Source organism: Helianthus annuus, chromosome 10 (assembly GCF_002127325.2).
Source record: "Helianthus annuus cultivar XRQ/B chromosome 10, HanXRQr2.0-SUNRISE, whole genome shotgun sequence".
Lineage (NCBI taxonomy): Eukaryota > Viridiplantae > Streptophyta > Magnoliopsida > Asterales > Asteraceae > Helianthus > Helianthus annuus.
Genome location: NC_035442.2, coordinates 65,121,405 through 65,140,025, shown reverse-complemented (window position 1 = coordinate 65,140,025; position 18,621 = coordinate 65,121,405). Strand labels below are relative to the sequence as shown.

General features: G+C 34.2%; 1 protein-coding gene and 1 long non-coding RNA gene across 2 annotated transcripts; one reads left to right on the top strand and one right to left on the bottom strand.

Moving 5' to 3' along the window:
- Positions 1 to 8,917: 8,917 nt before the first annotated feature.
- On the top strand, positions 8,918 to 9,489 carry LOC110882334. The gene has a single exon (XM_022130381.2). The coding sequence runs from the start codon at positions 9,015 to 9,017 to the stop codon at positions 9,384 to 9,386; it is 372 nt and encodes a 123-aa protein (XP_021986073.1). The 5' UTR covers positions 8,918 to 9,014; the 3' UTR covers positions 9,387 to 9,489.
- Positions 9,490 to 15,251: 5,762 nt separating this feature from the next.
- On the bottom strand, positions 15,252 to 17,100 carry LOC110882333. Its single transcript, XR_002560064.2, has 3 exons — positions 16,981 to 17,100; positions 16,404 to 16,469; positions 15,252 to 15,447 (listed from the first exon to the last, which is right to left on the bottom strand). It is a non-coding gene; the product is annotated as an uncharacterized LOC110882333 (long non-coding RNA).
- Positions 17,101 to 18,621: the final 1,521 nt, after the last annotated feature.

The window sequence follows — 18,621 nt, the reverse complement described above, 5'->3', positions numbered from 1 at the left end:
ATCCCTTCTTCTCAATACTCGGCATTTGTTCATAAAGGATAAGAGCAAACTGAAGCTCTCTCTGTCCCACTTTCAGAAGAAAATTTGGGGATACGTGGTTTGCCTTGATCATGGTAATGTGATATATATGATTATGTTTGTTTTTGTTTTTGTTTTTGATTTTGATTTTTACTAAAGTTTTGTTATTTGAGTTATGACTAAATGATGATTGTGAATGATCTGCTGCAGATGATGATGATGATGATGATTGTTCTACGGTTGTTTCCAGCGTCATTGTTTCAACATCATTTAAAGTATGTGTTTTTTGCTACTCCAGTTTTGAAAATTTTAATTTTGAAGTGATATACTCTAATTCTCGCTTTATATTTCAGTCTAATCACAGTTGTTTGAAATTCATACAATCTGCTGCGGGTTATTATAGGTTTGTATTAAAAGAAGTATAAAGTTAAATTAAACACAAAGAAACATTATTAAATGTACATTTAAAATAATTTTTGCTTATAACTAAATGATGATTATATATGATTTTGGGCAGATGATGATAATGTAGAACCCGTAGTAGTTCCTACTAAACGCAAGAAAGGATCTGCTACTGCTGTAAGATAAGATTTTATCTTACTAGAGTAATGGGTTTTTCCTGCCTTTTTTGTATTAAAAGAAGCATAAGGTTTGGTTTAAAGCAGCTCTTTATGAGCAAAGTTAAGGATTGAGTATGTGAGGACAGGGCTACTCTTCAACAGCTGAAGAAGTGTTTTCATGTACTACATCTTGGTCTGTTCACGAGAGATCAGGTTTCTAGAAACCTGATTTGGATGCATTGAGTACTTCCATGGAGTTTATGGCGATTGCGGAGGATATACATTGATGGAGTTTAAAGCTAAAAGCACTAAATTTTAAGCTAAAAACACTAAATTTGAACTGTTAGGTTCGTAAATTTCTTGGTGGTGTTGTTAGATTTTAAAGTTTCGTTGTAATTTTAAGTTGAATAAGTATTATTATATAATTTTTAATATCATCTGATTATTGCAGATCGGTAGTTTTGATGTAGAAGTGAAATCGGTACTTTTGATGTAGAAGTGAAATTGTCTCTGAGTATAATTAGATTATTATGTTGATGTTCTATCTATTTATGTTAGTGTATAGATCTGTCAAAGTTAAAGTTTGTCAAAAGAGAATATCTGCTCTAAATTATCATCTGCTGATCTAACGGCTGTTTGACTTGCTACTGGTGCCAACATCTGTTGTTGCCTAATAGAGCTTTTCAAAAAAAGGAAGTCCTCCTCTCAATTGCTAAACATCTGTTGTTGCCAACATCTGTTTGACTTGCTACTGTTGCGAACAGGAGAGGCTTTAACAGATGTTCGTAATATCTTTTTATTCCAAATGAATAGATTTGGTATCTGAGTTATGACGAAATGATGATTTCTGATGTGTCAACTTTTTATCTGAGATTTTTTATCTGAGTTAAAATACATTTAATTTCAAACTACTGCTCTATATTTAAAGGTCAAAGGTCTGGTCCACATTCAAGAGTGCAAACTACTGCCCATAGCCAACAAAGTAAGATGTTTCCTTTGGCAAACATATACCGTAGCAGTGGTTTTGAAATTGCCGGTAATTTCAAATTCAAAATTCCTGGGGATATGTACTTTGCAATTAATGCACGTCACTCAATCACTTCCGTATTATGGTAAAGGCATCTTATAGGTAAATGAATAGGTTAATTGTAATTATAATAACGTGTTTAATTTTATATTTTTCCCATGGAAATGTATTAGAAGCCTAACGACTGTCACATCATATTCTTTCGTCTGACGATGTATTTAGTCATAACCACCTTCATTGGGTATATAAAATACATTGGGCAGAGGTTTTGATCATTAGCATTTTCATCCATCTACTCAATCCTCTTCAAAAGTTTTTTGTTTATCAATATCATTAAAATTTCTTTTACTTTCAAAGACGCATTGGTTCACTGCAAAAATGGAAAAATTTGGGTTTCAAGTGATTGTTGATGAGATTTTCAAAAGGCTCTCTGCAGAAGATATTGGTCGTTTCAAATGTCTTTCCAAGAATTTTAAAAGGGAATTGTCAAGTCATGGATTTCAGATGATGCATGCTCTCCGAAGTGTAGATTCAGTACAAAGAAACTACTCTCCTTTAAAGACACGTCAATTGTCGTTGACGACGTAGTTGCTGGTAATTTCGATGTTGTTAGAAGCAAAACCTTAAGTTTTCCTAACAATGTCCACCCTAGCTTCTTACGTATTCTATCGTCTTTTAATGGTTTGTTGTTAGTTTGCGATGAAGGGATTTGTTGTCAGCTGATTCTTTGGAATCCAACTACCAGGCGCTATAAGGTTTTGTCTGATGACTACTTCAATTACAATCATGATCGAAACTCTGATACTGGTAGAATTTATTTTGATCGGTTCAATGATCTGAAAGTGCTGAACATCAGATGTTACCGTAATGTAACTGCTGCTCGTGTTTACTCACGATGTTGTGAGTCATGGAGAACAATAAATTTCGGTAGCGTAAATAATTATGGTTCAAGTGGTTATTCATGGTTTACAGGAGTTTATATTGATAAAACCATATATTTTATGGTTTCAAATTATTGGTATCCACTAGGTGAGAGGAACATCGTTGCTTTTGATGTTCTGAGTGAGACTTTTAGAATGTTTCGTTTTCCAGATAGTATTGTAGTTAATCCTTGCCAAGGGCATTTTTTGACAATCGCAAAGAGGCTACATTTGATTGTTATTGGAAAGTCTGCTGAGCTAACTGCTGATTTACTCAGATAAGAAGAAGAAGGCTGGATGAAGGTGTTTGTTTTCAATAATCCTCGTGTAGTTGATTATGTAGATAGGCGCCGAAGGACTAATATAATTGAAGACAACAAGTGGCTGATAACAAGCATCTGGGGGGATATGATTGAAGTTGATCTGAGCAACGAACTTCTGAAATACCTCCAACATGTTGACAACTACAATTGTCCGAAAGGAGCTTTAGTTATCGAGACTACTGTTTCACCAATTGATTAGGAATTAGGATCCTGTATTTTATTGAATGTTGTTTGCTGTTTTGACAATTGTAGTTTTTATATAATTAGTTGTGTTGAAATTATTAATCATGTTTGTTATTTAAATAAAGTAAATGATTATTTATGTTTGAGAGTGTAAAAGCTTTTAATATTGGCAAAGGTCTGTTTAAATGATCAAAGCTCTGTTATTGGGAACAGATGTTTCTAAATAAAAACGTGGTTGATACATTTGTTGACCCAAGTCAACAGATGGATGAACTTTGTATGCTGTTTCGCTCATTTATTTGGAATTAGTATGTTGTATTCTATTGATTGTTGTTTGCTGTTTTGAAGTTTGTTTATTATATAGTTACCTCTGTTTGACACTTGTAGTTTTTATATAATTAGTCATGTTAAAATTATTAACGATGTTTGTTATTTAAATTAAGTAAATAAATATTTAGTTTTGAGAGTGTAAATGCTTGTTATTGGCAAACGTATGTTTAAATGATCAAAGCTCTGTTATTAGGAACATATATTTGAAAATAAAACAGTGGTTGATACATCTGTTAACTTTGGTCAACAGATGGATGAAAACAGATGTTTGGAAGTACTGTTAAGAAAACTGTGGTTGAAACTGCTGTTTGGTTAAAATGGTGGTTTAAAACCACTGTTGGGTTAAAATAGTGTTTTGTGGAGGTTGAAGGGGATTGAAACGATTGTTGGGTTAAAATATAGTTTTTTTTGGAGAAGGAACATGCTTGAACTACTGTTTATATAATGACTGTTGTTAAAGCTCAGTGTTTTAATCCACTGATAGGCTATCGACTGATAGTTATAGTCAGCTACTTTCATATTCATCACTGTAAACTACTGATATTGATTCATCAATGGTTTCCTAACAACTGTCATCCATTGTTCATCAGAGGTTGTCACGTGGACAGTACATAGCCGTCAGATCTTTTGTAACCGCTTCCACGTCAGCATTCACTTTTTCCACCTATAAAATCCTGATTAAAACCCCAAACAGGGCTTTGACTGTCGAGTCGAATTCAAAATTCCTTTCAAAAGCAGTTTTCACCAAATTCTCTCAAATCACTCATCTTCTTCCTTCGTTCTTAACTACCTTTGATTTATCATGGATCTTCCATTCAAAACCCGTCATAACTACGTGTGTACACTTGCAAAAACAAGTAAAAACACAAGTTTTCATTCCGTGATTGATGCACTTTCATCTTCAAAGTATAAAATTTTGTTGACCTGCAATGAAACCATTTACCTGGATACCCAACGAGAGTTCTGGAAAGATGCAAAGCTTGAAACTAAGGACAAAAAGACCTTAGCTATTACTTCATCAATAAGGGGAATTCCAGTGGTCATCACACCTCAAACGATTTCAGAGGTTTTTGAAATCAATGATCTTACAGGTAAAAGCTCTTTCCCAAAAACAGAGTACCAAACTGATTTCATTGAGAGAGGGTATGAAGAAGAAATGAAAAAGGATACTTTAGAAAAGGGCAGCTTTCCACCTGCTCTAAGGTTTTTATTCCATACCCTCCTGATGTGTGTGCCAAATAAAACCACAGCTTTTAATGAAATACCATTGAAAATCCAATACCTGGGCTATGCTATCATGGCTGAAGAAAATTTTAACTACTCTCAGGAAATTTTCAATGATATGGTTAAGAATGTTAATAAAAAACATTTTTATTGTTTCCAAGGTTTTTAAGTTTTTATCTTCAAAAGAAATTTTCAAAGGATAATGCACATGTGCTTATCCAAGGAAATCCTATTCAAATAAACAGTCTAACTTCTGAAACATTCACAAGACTGTCAAAACCTTCAAAAACCCAAACGGAGGTACCTGAGCAGAATTTAGCAGCAACAACTGCTCCTCAGTTCCCTGCTGTTGAGCACACTGCTCCTGATGATCACAGAAGCACAACCCCATCTTTGAAACCCACACCAAAAATCACCAAAAAGAAAACTATCCAAAAGCCTCCCAAACCCACCGAAAAGGTGACTCTGGAAGACGAGATCCCAGAGGTAACACCTGTGATAACACAAAAGTCACCTGAAACCACTGCTGCTACTTCCTCACAGCAGATGGAAGAAAGATCTCAACCTGAGCCTAAAATTCCTCCTGCATCCTCTCAAAAGGATCAGATTGTATCATCAGGAACACCACAATCAATGATACCTCTATTGGATGCACTTGATATAGCTCAGATAAATATCAGTTCTTCTTAATCACCTGTCAATGAGAATATACCACAACAAGTGACTAAGTCTGGTGTCTCTATCTCTGCTAACCCACCAACAGTTGAGGAGGCTACACTGCAGGAATTACAAGTAATTCCTGTCAGTAGTTCAAGTGGAGCAGCTACTACAGGTGTTGAACCCACTGGTTTACACCTGGACAGTAGTTTCAATAGTGAGACTCCCTTGAAGGCAATTTCTTCTTTGGGAAATATAGTATCCACTGATGTGTTTACATATAACACTGGTGACCTTAAGATGGTAAACTCTGCTGAAGAAAGAAGTCCCCAGTACCAAGAACAAGGGGCATCAGTGGATGATTTTTGGGAAACTTTTCCTAAGTCAACCACTGATACAACCACCACTGGTGGGAAATCAGATGATCCCATTAACTTGGGTGATGGTTTAAACTACAAAGAATTTACGGAGAGGGTTGATAAACTTAACACATCTGTTGCAGAAATCAAAACTATGCTGCAACAGTTGTTACAAGCTCAAAAGGCTAAATCCACTGCTTCACCATCTGCAACATCTGCTCCATCCACTGCTGAGCTATGGCATCTGTTTTAACCTCTGCTTCACAAACAAAGAGAATATGCAGATCAACAGCATGAAGTTCAACTTCCAATGGTCAGAAATGTTATGGAAGCTAGGTACAAAGATACTCAAGCAGATATCAAAGCCATTAAAGCTCATCTGCTTCAAACTACTGGCACTGCTCCTCCTTCAATCATCTATGTTGAAAATCCTGATGATGTCAAAAAGGTGGAGAAAACTAAAGGGAAGAAGGGAAAAGAAGATGGTTTATACATGCCACCAGATCGAATGTCCAAACTTGTGGTAGAAATCCCAATGCCAGATGGTTCCAAAAAGATTGATGAGACTCAAAATGCATTTGCAGCATTAAAGGCAAACATGAAAGGGTCTAAAAAGTTTGACGAGCAGTGTACTTCTAAACCTAAAAGAAGACAGCCTACCAGAAAAGTAAGCCAACCCAAAACCACACCTTCCAAAACCACCAAACAAACTCCTCAAATCCCCAAAAGTTCGTCTCATCAAACATCCAAACCAATAGATGTTAAAACACATGTTATATCAACAGTTGTTGGTACTTCAGTTGTTTCAACAGATGCTATCTCAACAACTGCCATCACTACTACATCAACCCATACTCAATTCACTGTCATACCAAAAACAATATCACCACCACAAAAATCAGCTGCCAAAAAGCAGAAAACAACAGTTGACACATCAACTATTGTAGTGACCACATTGGTTGAAACACCAGTTGTTTCAACAGCTGTTAGTCAGATACCCACTATTTCAATCACTGCCACTCAACCACAAATACACCACCAACTTCTCCAAAGCACAAAAGGAGAAAGATAACAAACATTATACTGGAAGATGACACTTCCCCAACTCTAACATCTACACAACAACTGTCTCTTGTCACCATTCCAAACCCTGTTCCATTATCTTCAGTTCAACCCTTCAATCAAAACACTGTCATTGTCCCTGCAGGAGTACAATATCCTCTAGATCTTCCAGCAGTCAAGAAGGAAATCAAATCCTTCTACTCTGAAGATGATCCTGAAAAGAGGAAACTCTCATCTGTTCAAGGTTATCCTTTGCCAAGAAATATAGAAGAATATCTCAAAATAAAGGCCCAACAAGCAGAGGATATATCTAAAAGAGATATAGAGGGAAAGTCTGACAAAGAGATTCAAAGAAATTATCAATACCTGCTCACCAAAGTTAGAACTTTAGAGCAGTTCTCAAAAGTACCTTGTCAGAAATTATCAGAAAAAGATGATGAAAGCATGAGAAGGACTATCTTGAATACATAATGACATATAAGAAGTACAGGGGAGAAAAGTATCAATACAAAGAATGGACCATCAGTGAACTGCAAGAGGAGACAGCCAGAATTCAAAAGATGATTCAAGACAAGGTAAAGCAAACTCCTCCACTTTGGGCCAATTACAAGAAAAATGTACCTGAAAGGACCTTGAAACTGAAAAGAATGAAAGAAGAGTTGATAACTGCTGATTATGGGTCAAGGAACCAGGTTACAAGGTGGAGAGAAGAAAAGGTGTTTGCTACCTACAAAAAGTTGGAAGAGTTAAGGAAGAGAGATTTCACTGCTCCTAAAAAGTCTGATTATCCGGAAGCAGTGGTTCCAGTCAAACAACAAAAATTGCCAATCAGGAGACCCACTGCTCCACATGCTAGCATCCTTTATCAAAGAAGGAAAGAAAAGCAGATTGATGAATTAACAAAAGAAGACAAGGCTCAAGAAGATTACATCATCAAAATGGTTCTTCAGACATTTACGGAAGAAAAACAAGACTTAGCACAATCTAAACTTTAAGTTTTTATACTCTAAACTTTAAGTATTTACTGACTGACTTATTTATTTATTTATTTTATTTATAAGTCTATATAAATATAACTATACTCATCGTTTATATTTGTTATGCATGGTTTTCTAAGAAACAACCCGTGTTTGCATACGGGTCTTACCGCAAGTACTATATAATAAAAGAAACCACTTTAGAGACACTTGTTATCATATTAGGTCATCTCTTATAGATAATATTATTTTAGTTTAATCTCTTCTAATTAATTATAGATAACCCTTCTACTAAATATTATTTAGTAATTTAATATCTTATATTATAGATAACTCTCCTACTAAATATTATTAGTTTAATATCTTATGGATAATTATTATTTAGTTTAATCTCCCTCTCATTTATAATATTATTTATTAGAATTAATTATATTTGAACATTTTTTAGTTTGGTATCAAATGGATTTTACAAAACTTAAAATAAAATTAACTAATAGTATTTATCATTTATACATTTACGGAGTTTTAAATAAAGGGTTAAATTTATTGAGACTTCGTTAACAAATTTTGCAACAACATAATAATCTATTTTTATCACGAAAACCAAACTTTGTATTAATATATTAAATATTTTTATTTTCACTATACAAAATTACATTTACTCGACCCATGTAATACATGTGGTTTTTTTAAAACTTTTTATTATTTGATATATAAAATTAGATTTATTCAGTTCGTACAATACACAGGGTTTTTTTAAGGATATATATTTTTTATTATTTAGTACAGAAAATTACATTTATTCAAACCGTGTAATGCGCATATTTTTAAAGATGTAATTTTTTTTATTGTTTGGTAGATAAAATTACATTTATTCAACCCGTGTAATAAATATGGTTTTTTAAGATGTATTATTTTATTATTTGGTAAACAATATTACATTTATTCAACTCGTGTAATATACGTGGTTTTAAATATATAACTTTTTTATTTGGTATATAAAATTACATTTATTCAACCCGTACAATATGATTCTTATAGATATAACTTTTTATTATTTAATATATAAATTTATATTTAATCAACCCGTACAATAAATGAGATTTTTTAAAAATATATTGTTTTATTATTTATTATATAAAATTTATTTATTCAACCCCGTGTAATTCACGGGGTTATAACCTAGTTTTTTATAACAAAATCTCAATAAACGTTCTTGTCAATTTAATAAACTTACAGGGTTCAGATTGTCATTTAAGACCACAACAGACGGCAGTCAACAACTTTTATCACCCAAACCCTTTAAACATTGCCAATATTTTTCACTCTCTCTCTCTCTCTCTTCACTCTCACACTAACATTCTGTCAATCATCATGGTAATGTTAACGTTAAGACTGATAACAGTAAAAAGAAGTACCGACGATGACCAGCTACCACCGCTGGTAGTGGTGGAACCACCACCAGTTTCCATGTCACAGAGCCACTCAACTCACCGGTCAATCGAGACGCTGGTGGTGGTACTGGCGGTGATAACCATTGTTGTGGTGATAGCAGGGTTCATTGCACGGTTATGTGGAGGAAGACATTCTGGAGGTGATGGTGAAGTTGAAGGCTGTATAGAAAGTAGCTGCAGAAGTTGCATTGATGCAGGTGTTTCTTCTGCACCACAACCGCCGCCGCCGGTGGTGGTGGCAGAAGCTGCTCCGCCGCCGAAAGAAGAAGCAAAAGAAGAAGTCAAGAAATGAAGGAGAAGGGGTAAGATTAGAGTAATAGTGAAATGTTAATGTCGTTCACCTTTTTTAAAGGAATTAAAATTTTTATACTGTTTATTAAATATTGTACATACAATCTTTTTTTTTTTTTTGACCGTCGATAAATACTCATGATTCTACACTACCTAAAATCTAGAGCAAAATCAGCAAATTACTTTTTGAGTTAACGTGTTTGAGTGGTTTTCACTATTTGATTATAAAATAAAAAGTTTAACATCCTGATTTACTAACCACTAACATTTTGAGTCAAACTTTTTACACTTGTACTTTTTGATTTTAGACTCAATTGGTTAAGCCAATGAGCTTGTGGTGGAGTGGTAAGGGAGAGACCTTGTGTTACAAGTGACTCAAGTTCAATTCCTGCCCCTAGCATTTAGTTTCTGCGGCACCTGGTGATGATGGGAGACTAGGCGAGTAGGCGGCGATCGCTAGTTCGATCCTTGAACTGAGCGGGTTTTACCTCACCACACTGTCGTGCCTTCGGGCGAGTGTTCACGGGCTTCGGCCCTAGGTGAGGGTTTTCCCCGGTTCGGAAGGCGAGTGTATCCCGATGTGGTGAATTTCGCCAGTAGCCCATTTGGAGGATTCGTTGACCGTTCAAAAAAAAAATTGGTTAAAATCACTAAAATACAGGTACTCAAAACGTTACAAAATAAACGGTTAGGGACTCAGAACGTTAAACTTTTTGATTTTGCACTTAAGTGGTTAAAACCAGTAAAAACAACAATGACTCAGAAAGTAATTTACTCTAAAATCTACCTAAATAATCAGCGTTTGTGAGTATGAAACAACCAAACCGAGTGCTGCCCTCGGGTTGAGAAGGGTCAGAGCTGAGTTGTGTATATATCGGGTTCAAGTCGTGTACGGTTGTCATCCTAACCCGGTTTAAGATTGCACCTGTACTCACAATTTTGAAACCTAGGTTGAGGGAAATTCCTTGATATATCATCCAAAATTAAAATAAAAACTGAATAAGAAAATTAGCAAGAAATAAATCTTAATGACATAAGTAAAAATACTGATTATCAACCAAGTATTTCAGTTATTGGATCCAAACAGCTCTCTTTTTTTTTTTTTTTTTTTTTTTTTTTTTTTTTTTTTGCAACTATTGGTTTCTGTTTCTTTGAAGTCATGTTCAAGAATCGAAAAGAGTTTGTTCAACCAGTTAAAAGAACAAACTATCTTTCATGACGGTTCAGTTACAAGCTAAGGTAGTGTTAGGTAAAATTGAAGGTGGAAATGGAATGAAAAAAACATGTTTATTATATGAAATGAAAAAAAAAAACATGTTTTATTATCATGTGATGATAGAATAATTCATTCTTGATTCTTTATAAATATAAGAATTTACATTCATTGGTAATGGGTGTTTTTTTTTTTCATTCCTTTAAAGAATGAAAAGACATCTACAATTATTATTATTATTATTATTATTATTATGATTATTATTATTACTATTACTATTACTATTATTATTATTATTATTATATTACTATTAATATATTTTATTGTTACTATATTATTATTATTATTGAGAAAATTATATTTTTGTCGTTTTTATTAATTGTATTTAATTACCCGTCTTTTATTGTCTATAAAATTGTAAAAAATAATGATTCATTCTGTTCACATATGAGTAACAAACATCACTATGAAATGGAATCCATTTCATTTGGTTGTGTATTGCATTCCTTAGTTCGTTCCATTCTCTTATTAATTCCATTAAACAAAATAATATTAAAAATGGATCAAAACGGAAGGAAAACTTATAATTATCTTCAAATATAACATTTTGTGAATACTTTTAGATGATTGCGAATGATTAAAGAGTAATACTGATTACTGAGTAAAGAAACATTATTGGAATGAGGAATCCAATATGGACAAAACTGGATACAAAATGTCGACATATTTCATAATTTTTTGAATTTACATTTTGAATATTCTTTTTGTAACATAATCCAATGTAGTTATATATCGAATCATTTAGCAATATGTTAAATATAATATTTTCTTTTCCATAGATCAGGATGATATTTATTAAGGTATCAGGATGATATTTAATAAGGTGTATTTCATAATTTTATTCTTATTATTTGATTAGTTAAAATAAATTAAAGTATATATTGATATAAATCTTATATAGCATATATTATTTATAAACTTTCTTTTATTAACATAACTAGGTTTTAATGGTGCGTGCCGCGTTGCGGCACGACAAAACTAAGTCATTGTAAAACTATTTATTGCGACTAAATACTTGGTTGTTATTAAAGCTGTGCTATTTAGTGTCTTATTTTTAAGTTGACAAGTGGAGTTTTCATACAACAGAGCCGTTGGTAGCAAGCGAGTTAGTAACTCATGGCGATGGCGACTATTGCGATGTCTAAGCATCCACTAACCCAACAAATAAGGAATAAGAATTGTATAAATATAATCAGAAAAACGTGTGAAAGAGGAGAAAAAGGAAGATGACGTGAAGTTATGTAAGCATAAAATGGAAAAAAAAAAAAAAAAAAAGAAGACCCCAAGATTTGAACTTGAGTAAACACATACAACCACAAAACCACTCCACCATGATGAATAATCAAACCAAATTTGAAGAAAATAGATATATATACACACACTTAAAAAGGGTATAGGGGAAAAAAGTCAACAAATGATGGCGTGAAGTTATGTCTATTTACTATTCATAAACTTTGTTTTTTAATATATAGGATAATTCTTCATACTTTCACTAAATAGTGAGCTAAGTTGAGCTGAGTCGAGCCAACTTAAGCTCATGTTCAAGCTTGAGGTTACACGAGTCATCTCGTCTCGACTCGTTTATTTTTAGCAAGGAGAAACTTGAACTCAGCTATCACTCTTAGGTCGTGACTTGTTGAGTAGCTCGTTTATTTTTTAATGTTTTTAAATGAAAAACACTATTTTTTCACACATGGATGCAAAATTTAAAAATATATTCAATCAACGAGTGACCTAGCAAGCTTAGATTAATGTTAAACATGGGCTTAAAAAGATTCATATTGAATTACTATGGGATTATAACTTATAATAAACCATAAAAAAACTTGGGTTTAATTTAAATGAGTTAGACGGACGAGCTTATATTGGCTTGACCTCGGCTTATTTATAGACACAAGTCAGTTTCGAGTGAACTTCAAGCCACAAATTTTGACTTTGCCAATAATCCACCCATGTCTAGTTGGTGAAGAAACGTGTACCTAGGTTATGGAACTATGGATCTCCTTGATCAACTTGGTTTATCTTCCACGATGGCAACCGGAGCTAAGGTCTTCAAAACAGGACACCGTTAGGACTCTTCACAGGAATGGAGTTATCCCTGTGACCATCCTCCAGCGTTAGAATAAATATTCGATTTGTGGGAGTAAATTATGTAGAAAGAGAAAGTATTGAGAGAGAGAGTGAACGCCTTACCTTTGCTCTGGTGTCATATATCTATAGTGATTGGTGGTTAGGGTTGCCCCTTATTCAGGAATTGTATTTGTATTGGGATTTTACCCGAAAAGTAGGAGATTGTGTAGATCTTCCTAATGTTTAGGTATTCGATTATTTAATAATACCTATTTGTATGGAATAGAATATTCCATAATAACCTCAGAGATTTATTATGGTCAAAATAGGTGTTTATCAGTTCAGGTGATGCGAACCGGGTTATACGTCGTCAGTCAATAATTAATCAATGAATAACCTAATTACCTACACCGTCTTTTCAATAGCGAATTTAATCAAATTGGTTGATTAGAAAACCTAAAAACTATTGATTATATGTTTGGTTTAGCTCATAACACACTAAATCATGCTTACATAACTTGCTTAAAATTAGATCATGTAAGGTATGCTTACATTATAAATGAATGTTATAATTGTTTTAAATATATAGTGATTAATTTTTATAATTAAAAGAAACTATTTTTAACATCTTATATTGAAAATAAAGAATATCATATCTTTCTAATATAAATATGACAGTTAGTAAAATGCAGATAAATGGTACAATATAAACTGAACAAAAAAAAAAAAAAAAAAAAACTGTAACTAAACCAACCGATAAACCAAACCAAACAAATAAACGATGGTTCACTTAAGTTTACTTTCTTTTTTTTTTTTTTACGGGAAATTTGGATTACTGACGAACCACCAGCGGAATCACTCAAAAAACCTGGAATAAAACCCTTTATAATGGTCGCCAAGTCTTATCTCACCCTAGGATGACACTATGCTATAATATCATCGACATTTAAGTTTACTTTTAAAAGTAGAATTTTATGTTTCGGTTTGGCCGTTGGGTTATGACTTGTGTCATGACCGGACTGATTACTTTTAGTTCATAATTTTGATTTTGATATTAGAACATTTTAAGTAATGCTAAAGTCAATAAGTCATGCCCAATATGTTTTGTTTAAATGTTTTAGTTTTGTCGAATGGCCATGCATGCATTCAATTTGACGAATATTTTATTTTATCAAACCCTAAATCTATATTAAACCTCACCTGATACATGTCCAGAAATGCTAACCATATTATATATTTAACTTCTTTTTACCAACAAATTTCAATAATCTTTAAGAACTCTACATCTAAGATCACACGGTATGCGTATGGATTTGTGGCGTTTAGGCCACTTCACACCGTATACGGCGTTGTGTAATGGGCGGGAGGAATTCCATCAGCGTGGAAGGGCAATTGGGTGCAACGTGGCATACTTTAATAGGATGTGGTAATTAGTCGTTGCCCCAAACGGCTAGTTAAAAAAAAAAGAAAATTTACTCCTCTATATAATACACCACTTCTCAACCCTCGTCTCACTTCTTCTATTTTACATGTCAAAACACCCTACCAAAAAATACTTGGAAATGCCGGTTATTCCATGGAGCGTAGAATAGGACATTGCGTTATGCGAATCGTGTGTCGTGGCGGTGACCAACCACGAGGCTCCGTTACCCAATTTTTTCGCCACTGCGGGGGTTTATGTACGTCTCCGTTTTAGGATCGAGTTTACCATGAATTTTGTATGCGTAGTGTTAAGGCCATCTGAACAGTTCACGCATTTTATTCACATTTCGGATGATTCTTATGGATAGTGCAAGATTTGAGACGGTTGTCAACGGTGTGGACAACGACGATGTTGAGCTAAACGAAGGCGACATTATCCAAGTCGCTTGCATCGAGTACCATAACAGGTACGGTGGTGAATTTAAACACTACGCGGCGTGGAAAATAATACATTTTTTTGGTTAATGTTTTATTATAAGTTATGTAATGTTCTTTATTTTTAAGTTATGTCACGTTATTTGTTTAATTATTATTAACTAGTTTTTATTTAAATGTAAATGGTGTGTGTCATGTCTCGAAAACGCCATTCTCCACGCCCGGGCCAAACCGTCCGTTTTAGCACCACGCCACATTCTGACGCGTGGTCTACTAGTCGCATAATGCCCCATCTTCAAGCCCCTCCACACCTTTAATGGATTTCAACATAAGTTTTCCAAAGGTCCTAAATGCATGTTACCAAAACTCTCAAAGTTTTACTTAGTGTATGTATTTGTTTCGTGTACCGTGTATCAAACACAACACTAGTGTACGTTCAAAACCAACATTTTGACTCATTGTTTCGGCAACGGTTGGAACCCATATTCGAATCCTTGACGTTCTGTATGTATTCAAAGTCTTACTAATCTAAGTCCCCAAAAAAGTGAGGTTAGAGCCTATGTATCTCTACAGAAATCTAATTCGCTGAAACCTATGTGTAAGACCCAACTTGAACTAACAGAATTAATAATATATAACTTGCATTTAGTACAAAATTTACGAGTTTACAAAAAGTTTTCATGATCTTAAGACCCTACAAGGTCATAATATTGAAGTCATCATGCTACTAGTTAACTTTAAAAACATAGCTTCAAGTGTTCACATATTTCTAAAACAAAATAAACAAAATGCGGAAGCTTCATTTGGTGCGTTCGGTTCTTGTTAATTGCTTGATCACCATCCGGCTTAGGTCCATCTTCACCTACGGTCAAAACCATGGAAATAATTAGTTTTGACACTTTAATAATCGAGTATAAACAAGTTCCGTGCTTAAACATAACAAAAACAAGAAAAATCCACACTGTTGGGCGGTCGCGCTACGCGACGGAGACCACCTCTGGTGGTCACGTGACGCCACCACCCGTCGCGTCGCGCGACGGGTTTTATGCTTGGCCGTGGCGTAGCGCGACGGTCTGATTTCGACAGATTGTTTGTTGGTTGGAGCTGCAATTCAGCCCAGCACTCTTTTTCTCAATTCCAAACTTCAAATTGACATAACTTTTGACTCGGGCGTCCGTTTTAGCCGATTCTTTTTCCTACGTGACCGTAATTTAATTACGGACACGTTTATCAACATGATTTGCATAAAAAGATCATTTCAAAAACAGTTGTCCTATAATTCGTCTCTTGTTTATTTGACCCATTTGTCTACAAGTTCCACAACATGTATTGTTATCATCATAAACTTTAGGCCAATGCACCCGTTTCTGCATTTACCAATATAAGTTTGTGCTCCCCTCCCGAGGGGTTGCTTATGCAATAAACGTCATGCTTATTTCCAAGAATTTAACCATGTCTTTCGGAATCATTTGACATGCGAATGTTCCGAACTATAATCCCTCTACAAGGGCTCATGCTTTTGCAACGGATTTGCGTGTCCGTTACACGACCTATACTTGATATATAACCAGTCACAAGTGATGGTTATTAATTTCTATGTTTGACACAACTTGTTTTGACCCGTTTGGATGCCGAATGGGTGTCTCCATTGCTAGACACATCCAAACTCTATTTCTAACTCATGTTTTGACCCGTTTTACTTGTCTAAGGCACTTTGTCACTTCCGTGACTTAACGGTTTTCCTTGTTTACCAAATTTCAATATAACAAAGTAAGACTAACAATTAAACATAATGTAGCGAAACTATAAGTCGCGTACCTTTAGAGCAATCCTTTCAAACGCGTATCGCCACTAGCTTGTCCGCTTGGCGTCCTGTTTCCTTGCCTATAGAGTTCAACCATAGTTGTTTAGAACCCTCTTATAACATATAACGCATAACTTTTCACACTAGTCGAATACGCATTTTTAGTCGGGTTTTTTTTTAACATTTATCTTCTCTTAGGCGTTACATCAAACACCTAATGAGCATGATTTCATACAAATAAAAATCAAGTTCTTAACTAACTATTTAGCCAAGATTTAAGCATCCTTTTACAAGTTCATGTAAATTTTCATATCAACAATTCAGAATTCACTCCGTAGAGCCCAAATACACTAGGTTAACAATGATAATCCTAGTGTTTAGCATAATTCTACAAAACCCACTTAACACACAAGTGAAGGATCATGAATTCACAATCATATGCATCAATTCAACAAGTAAATGGCTAGGGTTTAATCCTAGACACATTTTCATTCTCAATTTCATCCAAACAATGATCATGCAAGCTCAAATTCGGGTTTCATGAATTTATCCAAAATTTAAGATGGAACCAAATATCGAAATTTCACATACCTTATGATCCCTTCGTCGAGGTGATCACTAATCTATACTCAGATTTCGATTTTGACTTGATTTGAGCCTTCAATTTATGAATTTTGTGAGAGTTAGGGTTTGGTGGGGGAGCTCTTGTTCGCCCTGCTGTTTGATCGACCAGACACACCTTTTGTGTGTGTTTGGTATGAGTTATTTTGTTTTAATTGAATTAAATTTCAGGTTTTACAACATAAACCCCTCAACTTTTGTCTAGTTTATAATTTAGGCATTTCAAATTATTCATGTGTTACTACAAGACTCGTAGCTAACTGGGTTATTAATTTCCTCGTTAGCTTATTCTCGTTTATTTTGCATTTTATAATTCTAATATAAAGTTTTATAATTTTCGGGGTGTTACAAGTCCACCCCCCTTAAAAGGGTTTCGTCCCCGAAACCTTCTTTACGTGGTTCTTTTGGTTTGTGCCAAACTCCCTTAGTTTCATTTTTCAGACATTATTTCTTTTAGTCAAAAGTCATCATTTGCCTCGACGCATGCGCCTTTCATGCATAAGTCCTCATGGACTTTAACTCGTGTCCTGTATTTCTTAACTTGCACCCTAGTCGGCCAAATTGCCACTTGACCATTCAATAGTACGAGTTCGTCAACATGTTTATTCTATATCACCCTATATTGCCAAGTGTTTTATGTAAATTACAACACTATTTTGACCTTGGGTGATCTTATCGGTTAGACTGATTAGTCACCGTCACCTCATGCCTCGTAAATTTGGATTTATCCCTTCATCATATTCGGACTTATGTGAGTTTTATGATCTCCTATCCCGTAACTTGCGCTACAACTTGATTATATTCTATGTCACTTTTATGATTATGATCACACCGCATCACGTCATGTTTAAGTTTTTACAAACTTTTCGTTATCAAAATCTTCTTTCTAACGTATCGTCTTACACCTATCGGTGTTAAGACCTATATTCTTTGTTATCAACTATTTTTCTAATTTATCCCATAATATTCATATTTGTTAAGCGTTGTTTCTTACTAAAACTAAATCTTAGTTTAACGTCTATCTCTTTAACTCATGTCAATTACTCATATTCGGGAATTGACGACAAGAATTTATTCTTTTCCACTATTATAGTACACGGGGAATTGTAACCATTTTTCGCGTTTTTTACCACAAGTGACCCGTAGGTCCTTTTGCTAAACCCCGTAGGTTATTTCTTTCGGCTTTCTCCCCTTTTTAGTTTATTCCTTTCTATTGCAGATACGTGGTTCATTTAATCCTTTAAACTCTTACATGGTTTATAATCCCGAGGGTCATGATGATTCCGTAGATCATCTTTTACTCGTGTCATTTTGTTTCAACACTTTTTAATTCATTTTACTAATCCTTTATACAATCACACCCATCAATGTGATCATCGTTCTACCCCATAATGATTTTATTAATAACCTGTTACTTGGATAGTTAGCCATACCTAAGTTTCTAAGTCCTTATTTATTGATACCTCATTATTAACAGTAGCGAATAATACATATTACTCATTTAGCTTCTTTTTCGAGGATATTTCTGTGACAACCCTCACCAAACCAGGTATCCATACGATTTAATTAACTATTAATTGTTGCCTAATTACTGTGCTTAACTGAGATTTC